Here is a 12,621-nt window from a genome sequence, read left to right on the forward strand (position 1 = left end):
GTTCAATTCTCAGTAGCAAAGATGTGGTGAAGGTAATCTGTCTAAGATAAAACCTGCACTACTCTCTGTGCTGGTATATGCCCTTGTTCTCAATTTAGTCTCTAGTCCTGTCCATTAGGGAGCTGGAAATGCTTTCTCTCTACCAAGTCTGGTAAGTTTCTGGAAGCAACCAATCCTAGACTCTCTTCCTCCTTGGTACTATTTGAAATGCAACTGATAATTGGTTTATAGCACTCCCACATCAGATAAGGTGGGCTGTTGGCATTTTGAATGCTTCCCTTAGAGCTGGAGCTACTCTATCAGAACTTGGAGTTGCTTAGTTAGGAGACTGAGGATTATGTATTCCCCAGTTAATATGGATCCAAGCTGGGATGTCTTAATCTGACAGCATTCTGGGAGGATGAATAAATGTGGGCTTGTGAATTACTGTATAGCCGTGGCAGATAAGAAATGGTCAGGAGGCCACACAAACCTATGGTGAAAGCCTTGGATTGTAGCATACAATATTCCTGCTGGGCCAGTATTCCTGTCCTTTAATCTGATAAATTTCTTCTTGTGTTAGTCATAAGGAAATTATGATGGGGCAGGAAGGTAGTTTCCGTTTTTGCAATAAATCCATGCAAGGCAGTGAACCTGTGTGCTCTGGGAAGAGGAAAAGAAGTGAGTAAGTTTTGAATAGACTTCTTAATAGCCCACGGACCTATGAATAATGCTGTATTACCATTTTCCCAGTTGCCAGAGTCAAGTCTCTAGAAATTGTTAAGATTTTCAGGCGGTAATGCCTTCCACTGCTATGTCAGAATATTTTAATTATACTGAAACTAGGTAACAGCTGTTTAGGAATCTTGCTGAGCTGTTTCATCACCGCTGTTAGCAATAGGGAATAAATATATATGATTCTAAATATACATTTTATAAAGTCTACATATTCTTTCTTTCTTTTTTGTTTTTTGAGGAAGGTTAGGCCTGAGCTAACATCTGCTGCCAATCCCCCTCTTTTTGCTGAGGAAGACTGGCCCTGAGCTAACATCAGTGCCCATCTTCCTCTACTTTATATGTGGGACGCCTACCACAGCATTCCTTGCCAAGCGGTGCCATGTCTGCACCCGGGATCTGAGCTGGTGAACCCTGGGCCGCCAAAGTGGAACTTGCGCACCTAACCACTACGCCACCGGGCCAGGCCCTACATATTCTTAATGAGTATGTAAATTCTTTTCCTGCATACCATGACTAAGAAGCTCAGTAGGGAGAGACTTGATAGTATCACTTCAAATATTACTTCTTCTGGAAAGTGTTTCAACTCTCTCAGACAGAAAGACTTCTTCATTATACCTATAGCAGTGAAAAAAATTCTGAAATTTTTCTTTAGAATGTTCTAAAATTTGCTGGAATGAGCAACAAATTTAAAAAGGAAAAAATGAAATAATGTTCATACCTTCCTTCCTTTACAAAGTAGATGCACTCAATATATCAAAAACAGTAATAGTCATGGTTTTTAAACAGGTTCTGAAGGGCTTCCAATAGTAAAAAGTAGTAGTTTCTCACCTGATTTTCGCTGCCCCTAGTGTCATTAACCAGAGACGATATTTTTATAAAGTTGTATAATTTGCAATCAGAGTAATGCACATTCTTAAGTGTACAGTTTGAGTTTTGACAAATGTGTACACCTGTGTATAACCCTCATGCCCATTAACACATAGATGATTTCTATAATCTTAGAAAATTCCCATCATCCCAGAAAATTCCCTTGTGCCCTTTCTAGCAACCCTACCCTCCTAAAACCTCTCTTCTGATTTTTCTTGTTGTAGATAAATTTCCTCTGTTCTTTTTTTTATCCAACAGCTTTATTGAGCTATAGTTAACTACAGTTCTCACATCTAAAGTGTACAGTTCAGTGGTTTTTCATGTACCGCAGAGTTGTGCAACCATCACTGCAATTATGTTGAGAACATTTTCGTCACCCTAAAAAGAAACCACATATCCATCAGCAGTCACTGCCCATCCCTCCTTGCTCCCCTCATTCCCACTCTAGTCTTCAGCAGCAACTAGTCTACTTTCTGGATTCTAGATATTTCATATAAATGGAATCATATAATATTTTTCCTTTTGTGACTGGCTTCTTTCTCTTAGCATGTTTTCAAGGTTCATCCACGTTGTAGCATGTATCATTTCTTCATTTCCTTTTATGACCGGATAATATTCCATTGTATGGATATACTAGTGTTTTTAATCCATTCAACAGTTGATGGATATTTGGGTTGTTTTCACTTTTTGTCTATTAAGAATAATGCTACCGTGAACATTTGTCATATAAGTTTTGTGTGGACATGCATTTTCATTTCTCTTTGATATATACGTAGTTGTGGAATTGCTGGTCCATATGGTAATTATGTGTTTAACCATTAAAGGAATTGCTAGGCTGTTTTCTGAAGTGCTTTTACCATTTTACATTCCCATCAGCAGTGTCCAAGGCTTCCTGTGTCTCCATATCTTCACCAACACTTATTACTGCCTTTTTGACTATAGCCATCCTAGTGGTTGTGAAGTGGTGTCTCATTATGGTTTTGATTTGTGTTTCCCTATTGATTAATGACGTCAAATATCTTTTCATGTCTTTATTGGCCATTTGTATACAGGTGTACCTCTGAGATATTGCGGGTTTGGTTCCAGACCACCGCAATAAACTGAGTCACACAAATTTTTAGGTTTCCTAGTGCATATAAAAGTTACATTTACACTATACTGTGGTCTAGTAAGTGTGCAATAGCATTATGTCTAAAAATACAATGTAATACTTTAATTCAAAAATATTTTATTGCTAAAAAATGCTAGCCATTATCTGAGCCTTCTGTAGGTCTTAATCTTTTTGCTGGTGGAGGGTCTTACCTCACTGATGGCATCTGGGTGATCAGGTTGATGGTGCTTACTAAAGGTTGGGGTAGCTGTTGCAATTTCTTAAAATAAGACAACAATGATTTTCCACATTGATTGACTCTTCCTTTCACGAATGATTTCTCTGTAGCATGTGATGCTGTTTTATAGAGTTTTACTCACAGTAGAACTTCTTTCAAAATTGGAATCAATCCTCTCAAACTCTCCTGCTGCTTTATCAACTAAGTTTATGTAATATACTAAATCCTTTGTTGTCATTTCAACAGTCTTCACAGCGTCTTCACCAGGAATAGATTCCATCTCAAGAAACCACTTTCTTTGCTCATCCATAAGAAACAGCTCCTCATCCGTTAAAGTTTTATCATGAGGTTGCTACAATTTAGCTGCATCTTCAGGCTCCACTTCTAACTCTAGTTCTCTAGCTGTTTCCACCACATCTGCAGTTACTTCCTCCACTGAGGTCTTGAACACACACGACATTTATCGATTAAGTTCTCAATCTTATATGGATGCGGTTCATGGTGCCTCAAAACAATTACTGTATCATCTTCTTTGGAAAAATGTCTATTATGATTCTTTGCCCATTTTTAAATTGGGTTGTTTGTCTTTTATTGAGTGGTAAGAGTTCTTTATGTATTCTAGGTACAAGTGTCGTGGGTTGCAAATAATTTTTCCCATTCTGTGGGTTTTCTTTTCACTTTTGTGATGGCATCCAGTGAGATACAAAACATTTTTAGTTTTGATGAAGTCCAATTTATATATTTATTTGCCATTTGTGCTTATAGTGTCATATTTAAGAAGGCTTTACTTAACCTAAAGTCATGAGGATTTACTCCTATATTTTCTTCTCTAATATGCTTGTTCTTGAGCTTCATATAAGTGGAATCATGTAGTATGTGCTCTTTTGCATCTGGCTTTTTTCCTCAACCCAACGTTTATAAAATTCATCCATGTTAATGTATGTATCTGTAGTTTGTTTCTCTTTTTTGCTGACTAGTATTGCAGTGAATACATATATCACAATTTGATTATTTTTCTGAATATTTGGGTTGTTTCTGGGCTTTGGCTATTATGAATAAAGCTTCTATGAACTTGCAACTGCAAGTCTTTTTGTAAACATACATTTTCATTTCTGTTGGCGGGTCATATGAAAATGTATTTAACTTTATAAAGAATTGCCAAACAATTCTTCAGAGCAGTTGAATTATTATATACTCCTGACATTGATGTATGAGAGTTACAATTGCTCCCATCCTGGGCAACACTTGGTATGGTCAGTCTTTAGAATTGTAGCCTTTCTAATGTGTATATAGTGTGGTTTTAACTTCTATTTCCTTGATAACTAAAAATCTTGAACATTTTTTAATTGCTCATTGGTCCCTTGATTATCTTATTTTGGAAAGTGTCAGTTTATGTCTGTTAGTCATTTAAAAAATGTGTTGTTTGCCTTCTTAATTATTGATTTTTAGGAGTTCTTCATATATTCTGGATACCAATGTTCTGTTGGATACGTATCTTGAGAATATTTTTTCTCAGTCTATGGCTTACCTTTTCATTTTCTTAATGGTTTCTTTTGAAGAACGGAGCTTTTTAAGTCTGATGAAGTCCAATTTATTTCTTAATCAGTTTTTTTAATAGTATTTCCTTGTATCCCTTTAACAAATTTTGCCTTCTCTAAGTGCTTGAAGACTTTTTTCTGTTTTCTTGAAGGAGTTTTATAGTTTTAGCTTTTATATTCAGGCCTCTTGTGCATTTTGAGTCATTTTTGTATATCGAGTAAATTAAGGCAGGGACAGTATCTTTACATAAGTTATGTCTTGGAATATTTCATTTGTAAATGTTTCTCACAGTGTTGTATATTTGTATATGTTACTTCAATGTCCTCTGAAGGTGAACTACTTAACCCTTTTCTCTCGCCCACCAGTGAATTCACTTGGCGTTCCTGCTTATCCTGAAAGTTGCAACTTGGCAATCTCTGAGAGCTTTCTGACTCTCTGGAAGCCTTCTTTTAGGCACTTTTTCATCTATACTTCCATTATATCTTAAACTTACGTTTAACCTAGGAAATACCATTATTTTATTTTTAACTGCCTGATTCTCTATTGATTGATGTCAGTGGTGTATTTTAATTATTTGGCATATAGCAAGCATTCAATGAATAATTAAGTGAAATGAAGAACTTAGGTTCAGGTTATTTCAGGAAAGTTTGTTTCTCTGTTCCATTTAGAATTCTTAAGCTTTAGAATCATACCTAAAATTACTTACGTACATACACTAATTTTTCCATAAGGTATATTATGGACTTACTGAAATAATGTATATGGAAAAAACAGTATTTAAAGTAAAACTTGGGCTAGCCCCGGTGGCCTAGTGGTTACGTTCAGCTTAACTACTCAGCTTCAGCGACCTGGGTTCAGTTCTTGGGCACAGACCTATACCACTTGTCTGTCAGTGGGCATGCTGTAGCAGTGGATCACATACAAAAAGAGGAAGATCGGCAACAGATGTTAGCTCAGGGCAAATCTTCCTCAGCAAAAAAAATCAAATTAAAAAAAATCAAGTAAAACAGCATTATTATTTTTTCTAATAGAGAATATATATAGCAAATAGTTGACCCTTTATTTGGCTGTTTTATAAATTTTTCTGTTTCTGGCAATATTTGGGACATTTTATTTAAATTATTATTGCCATGAAAAGGTATTAAATTATCCCATGAATAAGGATAGAATTTGTTCAATTTATATTATTGTGTTATTGAATATGACATATCTGGGCATTTGAAGATGTTTTTAATATGGAGATTTTTATTTTATTTCAATTCAGTCAATATTTAATGTACTTTGCACTGAGCTAAATGCTCTCAGGGATATAAAGATGAGTAAGATATAAATCTGGCTCACAAAGAGTGTTTCTGTAATCTGCTAAGTAGGGTTTGACCCATATCTTTCTTTTCTTTCTTAGTTTTTATATATCGTAAATTAGTATTGGGAACATTTTTTGTACTGTAAGCAGATGACTTTCTGAAGGAGTTACTGGAAGTAAGTAGTAGCCATGTTAAATGCACAAGTGATGTTGTAAGCCCCTTATTTGAATGACGTGTAGTTTTCATCTTTATAATGAGAGAGCCACATTTTCAGCCTTTCCTTGTAGCCTGTGTAGATGTGAAAGAAATAATGGATTTGATGTTGTGATGAGTCATGGAATGGGACCTGTCTTTCTGCAGATAAGGAAGTGGCCTAGAACAGGATTGCAAACTCAGAGGCCAACAGGGCCTTAGAGTTGAGAGGTCTGTTTAACAGTGAAGCCCAAAGATAAATAACAGCTATTAGTTGGCCTGAGATTTGGGAGATAGTAGGGATTATGGAGACTGAGTGGATCAAAGTCCTTCCTCATCTAAAGGGAGAAGCTCCTGCCCTGCTACAGATACCCTGTTGTTCCTGTGCAGGAATATTGGCCTGATTTTGCCCTATCTTTTCATTTTTCAAGAGAATCCAGGATTGTAAATAAATATAAATGTATGTGTGTATAAACAAATAAATGAAATTTTCCAATTTTGATATTAGTAATTGTTCAGTTTTTTACATACTGCACAGGCCAAACAAAACACTTTTTGTTTGGTTAGATTAGGTATGCATGGGTGAAGCACAGTGAAAAAAGAAAAGGGTTTGGTTAATCCGTGTGGCTCTGCCTTACTTTTTTAGCCCTGGACATGTTGTAAACATGATAGGTTTAGTTCTTCTGTAGACTTCGTTATACTTCTTCCAAGTACAATTTCTTTCTTCCTGAAGCCTTCCCAACCACTTTTCTTACCAGATTTCTCCTAATTTGAATTTCTAGGGGAGGTGATGGGAAATTATGATGGGACTAATAACACTAAAATATTTAACAAAATTTATTATTTTAAATTTCGAAGTTGCTATGTTTAGATGAAGAAAATGCAGCAGTAGTTTTATAGATGCCAATCAGATATTATTGAAACTCTGCCTATTTTTAAACCATGGCTAACTTGCTGTAGTGAAGCTCTCAGTGTCATCATTGCTTCCTCTAGTGTCACTGTGAGATTAGAACTTGAGCAACTTTTAATTATATTTTAGATTGTTAGAGACGGATAGTAAGTCTTTAAGATCTGTAAATGGGTCAAGAAGAAACAGTGGCTCCTCCCTCGTATCAAGTTCATCAGCCTCTAGCAACCTCAGCCACCTTGAAGAAGATTCTTGGATTCTTTGGGGAAGAATTGTTAATGAATGGGAAGATGTGCGCAAAAAGAAGGAAAAGCAAGTTAAGGTATTCATATTGTTTGTTGAAGTTCTTCCTCTTATCCCAAAGGACATCTGGTATGGATTAATAGAGGATAAAAACAAATCAGATTTTAGGACTTTCCAAGTGCTGTAATAAAAAGGGCTGCTTTATGTGTTTTCATTTATTCATGCCCATAGAAGTTTTGATTTGTAAATATCAGTTGTTATAGAGATCTTTTAATTGTAGAAATATATGGCTGAAAATTATTTTGGAAATTTAATTCTCTCATTTTATAGATTCAGAAATGAAGTTGTAACATCCTACATCCTTGAATTATCAGTATTTTACTTTTTTTTTTTTTTGCCTAAAGCAGCCCTTTAAAAGATGATGGTTACTGTGCTATCATTCACAGCTCTGCAGATTATCAAGTCCTTAACCGTTAGAGGCCATACTCTGAGTGAAATGACAAGAATTGACCCATGGCATTGTATTCCCCCAGACCAGAACAGGGTACACTCAAGGGCTAAATCTTAGCTTTGGTTAAAAAGTTCCCTAGTCTTATTGTAAAAGTAGCTTTGTGAATTACAAATTTGATAAAGTCTTCCACTCCAGTCCAACCCCCAATAAGTCTTTGAATTTCAAGGTAAGAGACTTAAGTACTTCATTTTTAAATTTTTGTTTTACTTGTATTTTTCTTTTTAGGAACTTGTTCGTAAAGGGATACCCCACCACTTTAGAGCAATAGTTTGGCAACTTTTATGCAGTGCACAGAGTATGCCAATTAAGGATCAGTATTCAGAACTCCTGAAAATGACCTCACCTTGTGAAAAATTGATCCGAAGGGACATTGCTAGAACTTACCCTGAACATAATTTTTTTAAGGAAAAAGATAGCCTTGGACAGGAGGTTTTATTTAATGTAATGAAGGTAAGTTCTATTTATTCATTTTTTGAAATGAAATGAATTCCCAGAAGGTTGAAATTACATGTTTCTGCCAGTGAGCACGAATTCTCACTCCAATAATCAGTTACTTTGGCAATAAATTTGGCTTTAGCATAATTTCTGCTGTAATTCTGATGCTACATCACTGTCTTGTTTGGAGAATTTATTAGAAAATTCATCATATTGCTTGGTGTTATTTGGCCAAAATCAAATAATCTATAGACCAAGATACTGTAGAGAGATTCTCTATGAAAATCAATATTTCACCTTCTGTGAGTTTCACAGAGGGGAGCAGATTTTTCTGCTGTCTATGGCTAGCATTGTTAAGAGCTCTTAGCCCTTAAAACTGTATGTGCCATTGTAATTTTTTCTTCAGTATTGCTTTTTCCCTTGCCATAGCTCCTTTCTCTTTGAGCTACCTCTGTGAAATATTGATTTCTTGTTAACCCATTTCATCTTTGCCAGTGCTTTACCTTAGTCCTACTCTGGTTTTATCTTTTTCAGGTATTCATTTAAAATGATTTTTAAACTCTGTTGCTTTCCTGAGTACAAATTCCTTTATTTTCTTGTCCTTCAGAGCTGTCAGTTTGTAATTGGGAAATTGTCAAAAGAAGATTTTATGTAATAAATCATTTGCTTTTTAAATACTTATAGGATAACATCTACAACAAGCAAGCAATAGCTTTTCTGAAAAATAAATGGTCTCTAATCCACTTTCTTAATATTTGTAGGTTTTTAGGTAAGGAAGATATAACATGGTAAAGTATTTTGAACATTTCTTTACTTTTTAGGCATATTCTTTAGTGGATCGTGAGGTTGGTTACTGTCAAGGAAGTGCTTTTATAGTTGGATTGTTGCTTATGCAGGTAAGTTAGTACAAGTATTAAATGTCCAATTAAGTTCTTTATTAAAATTGCGTTGGAGAATTTAAAAATCATCTTTGTTTTTATTAAGTATAAGTGGATATTGGGCATTTCCTGCTAGGCATAATTTAAATAAGAATATTTAGTTTGCAGTTTAAAATATTAAAAGTGTTGAAAATAACACACAATAATATCCTGCCACTAAATGAAATTTCAACTTCTTGGTATCTACATTTGGACCATAATATTCTATGAAAACCTGTATCTACTTTTAGATCTTAACTTATATGGCAATATTTAATGAGGAGTAATCTTTCCCAACTAAGGAGGATGCAATTAAAGTGTTGGTATGAAAATCTTACTTATGTTGTACAGCGTCTTTGGAAACTTTTTCAGGAATTTTGTTTGTCATGAAGCTAAGGGCTTGTTAAGGGTATTGTGATATAGGCTCTAAGATGGAGGTACTCAGTCACTTTTACTGCCGCAGAGTTATAACATATATTTCCATTGGCCGTGACTTATTTTGGAGAGGGTTTGGGTCAGGTGTTTTCAGAAGTCAGGAACAGGACAGTCATCATAGCTTTGAAGGGAAATGGCATACAGTATTATCTTTTTAGACTTGTAGAAACTTTTTTTTAAAGTCCATCATGCTCTGTAGTCAGTCTCAGACTAAAACATCGTCTGAAAAGAAACCTTGGAGATAACAATTTCGTTAATGTTGAAGTATAGCTATTTTGCAAAATGAGAATTTTCCTAATTTGTACTTGGTTAATATTGGTAGACCTTTCAGTATTGAACTCAAATATCCATATTATTAATCCAGTGATTTTTGTCCCAGTTCTATTCCTTTTATTTCCATATTAGCTCCAAAATAACTTTTCAGTAGTTACTTCTGTTGAGCATCGAAAGAGCCGCTTTTCCCCATTTGAGGCATGAATCTCACGATAGCTGACTTAGCTCTCTAGGAAGCCCAAGGGGCCATCGCACCTCCCTTCAGGACACTGCAGGCAGTGCTGGTAGTGATACTCACTTTCATTCAGTGGTTGATTTACTTAACTATTGCTGTCAGGGGCAGCTAACACACTACCATAACTATAATCATTTGAGGGGCTGGTCCCATGGCCGAGTGGTTAACTTCGCGCGCTCCGCTGCAGGCGGCTCAGTGTTTCATTGGTTCGAATATCCTGGGCGCGGACATGGCACTGCTCGTCAAACCATGCTGAGTCGGCGTCCCACATGCCACAACTAGAAGGACCCACAACAAAGAATATACAACTATGTACTGGGGGGCTTTGGGGAGAAAAAGGAAAAAAAATAAAAATCTTTAAAAAGAAAAAAAAAAGGAGAACAACAACAACAACAAAAACCAAAACAATAATCATTTGATAACCCAGGGCCACAAGTTAGAAAGTGTGATACAGCCAGATTTAAAAGCCCCTCTCTTTGTTTCTAAAGCTTATTCTCTTGTACTTAATGCTATATTGCCTCCTATATATTAGTTAGAAACGTAGCTCAGTGAGTCTGCTAAACAAAAATAGTTAAAAGTGCTGGATATATGTTTTGTGTATATCTTAGTGCTCCTATAAAATTAGGTAGATAATGTCCCCATTAGACCTTCACAAAAGACGTGGGTTCTTATTAACTCAGTGTCCTGAAGTGTGTAGCAGCAGCTTGTGCTAAGACTCAGGTGTGCAGATTTCTTTCTCATAGAAAGGAATGACCATAAAACAGCTGGGTGAATGTTCTTCATATTTCTGTTTTACTCCATGTCACACTTTCTCATTTTGTGTGCGTTGTTTCAGTCTTTTTGAGAAGGACCCAGTGATATTTTTTCTACCTCTTTTTGGTTTTTTATTCAATCACTTTGACTTGTTTTTTAAAGTATCGCCAATTTTTAAACCCTCTCCCAGTTTCCATATCAATGCTATTGCAGAAGAGAGAATGAAGGTTTTTTTGAAATGTTGGGAAGAGAAGAAATTCTTCTAAGACAGAAAAGGGAGATTAATTGATTCCTTCCCATTGTGACTGGAGTGAGGGGTCAGGGAAGAAGTAGACGGGGAGTGTAGTGGTGGGAGATGAGGTTGGAGTATGGGGTTACGACATGTAGGACCGTGTAAGGATTTGGGCTTTTATTGAGGATATTGGAAGCCACTGGAGTGTTTTGAGCAGCGGAGTGAGATGATCTAATTCATGCTTTGAAAGGATCACTCTGGCAGTTCCGTGCTGCATGGAGACTAACTGTTGGGAAGGAAATACAAGGGAGGTGGTGGAGCGACCAGTGAGGAGGCTCTTGTAATTAAGCTGTTAAGTGGAATTTGAACCTTAGGTGGTGTGGCTTGAGAGCCTGTGCTGGTAACTGCCTGCCAGGATCATTGGAGGAAAGGAAGTCAATGATCTGCTGGCTAAGGAAATCATCCTCTTGCAAATGAGCAGGCTTTGGGAGGGTGACCCAAAGGTTTGTAGATGCTACAAAAAAAAGAGGAGTAATGAATGATATCTGCTGGCATGTGTTTCAGAGAGAAGGGGGAGTTAATGTAATAGCAATGAGGCAGTGAGGTCCAGGGAGGAACACAGACTCCTCTACTCCCTGGCCTTTTCCAGTGCTGTGGGAGAGAAAACAGCCACGTTAGGAGGGAGCCGATTTCAGTTAGAGGAGAAAGGTGAAAGGACATTTAGTAAAGAGATTGAGGTTATAGGTAGGATATTTTATTGATGGCAGATTATGAGTTCCAGAAACTGCTGTGGAAAAGGTTTAGGGAAGGTTGGAAATGGGTTTAGATTAGGGGAGCAATAAAATTACCTAGGATGAGAGTTCTGGGATGTTGGGCTTCTTGTAGTGACTGACATAAATCAGTGGGGCTGTAGGACTTGATAGGGTTAATAAGGATGTCTGCAAGGCAGAATTGTGGCCATATGCATTGGGAGAAAGAAAGTATGGGTTTTGCCAAGAGTTACTCTTGGCTCCTCTCTGTGGCTGTGTTGAGGCCAGGAAAAATGTATTGTTATTAGAAGCAGTCTTCAGTAACAAGAATGCCTAGAGATTCTTTCCGGTTTCCTCTTTTGAAACATGCTGGTATAATGCGAGTGAATGAGCATTAGAAAATTTTATCATTTTGAGAAAGACGGTAATTTGGATAAATGTTATTTGACTAAATATTCCGAGTATCTGTGTAGCTCTTTACAGAGCTTTTACATTCATTATCTGATTTGATATAATTTTCTTGTGAGTTACACATAAAATGTGAAATTGATACCTTTAAACTCCAATTACAGAATCTTTGAAAACTTATTTTACAAGTTCTTTTAACACTTACACCATATCATATGATTTCTGCTCAGAATCTTCGAAAATCTTACCATCTCACTTAAGGTAAAAGTCCATATCCTTACAGTGGCCTCTAAAGCCCCACGTAATTTTATTGTCTGTTATTTCTCCTCTATAACCTAATCTCTGCTTGAAACATTATGTCTAATTTAGTAATATCCTATATGCTGTTCCTTGAGCTGCAAATCCTTTTCAAAGCCTTTGTATTATTCTCCCAGGACTGTTTCCTCAGTTACTCCCTTACTTTCTTCAGTATTCTGCTCAAATGTTGCCTTGTCACGGGGCTTTGCCTGACCTACCTGCATAAATAGCAGTGTATCTTCCCAGCTTTTCCTGTTACCCTACTTTTGTTTTTGATTT

The 12,621-nt window shown here is 36.3% G+C and overlaps 1 protein-coding gene across 12 annotated transcripts in view; it reads left to right on the plus strand.

Annotated features, from left to right (window-relative positions):
- EVI5 (ecotropic viral integration site 5) overlaps positions 1-12,621 on the plus strand; it is a 222,901-nt gene that overhangs the window by 59,212 nt on the left and 151,068 nt on the right. For all 12 annotated transcript variants that reach the window (XM_070592644.1, XM_070592650.1, XM_070592648.1 and 9 more), the window contains exons 3-5: positions 6,987-7,176; positions 7,834-8,058; positions 8,865-8,939. In XM_070592644.1, coding sequence (XP_070448745.1) covers positions 6,987-7,176; positions 7,834-8,058; positions 8,865-8,939 — 490 coding nt within the window. The remainder of the gene's footprint in view (positions 1-6,986; positions 7,177-7,833; positions 8,059-8,864; positions 8,940-12,621) is intronic.

The sequence above is a fragment of the Equus przewalskii genome, chromosome 24 (assembly GCF_037783145.1).
Source record: "Equus przewalskii isolate Varuska chromosome 24, EquPr2, whole genome shotgun sequence".
Taxonomy (NCBI): Eukaryota; Metazoa; Chordata; class Mammalia; order Perissodactyla; family Equidae; genus Equus; species Equus przewalskii.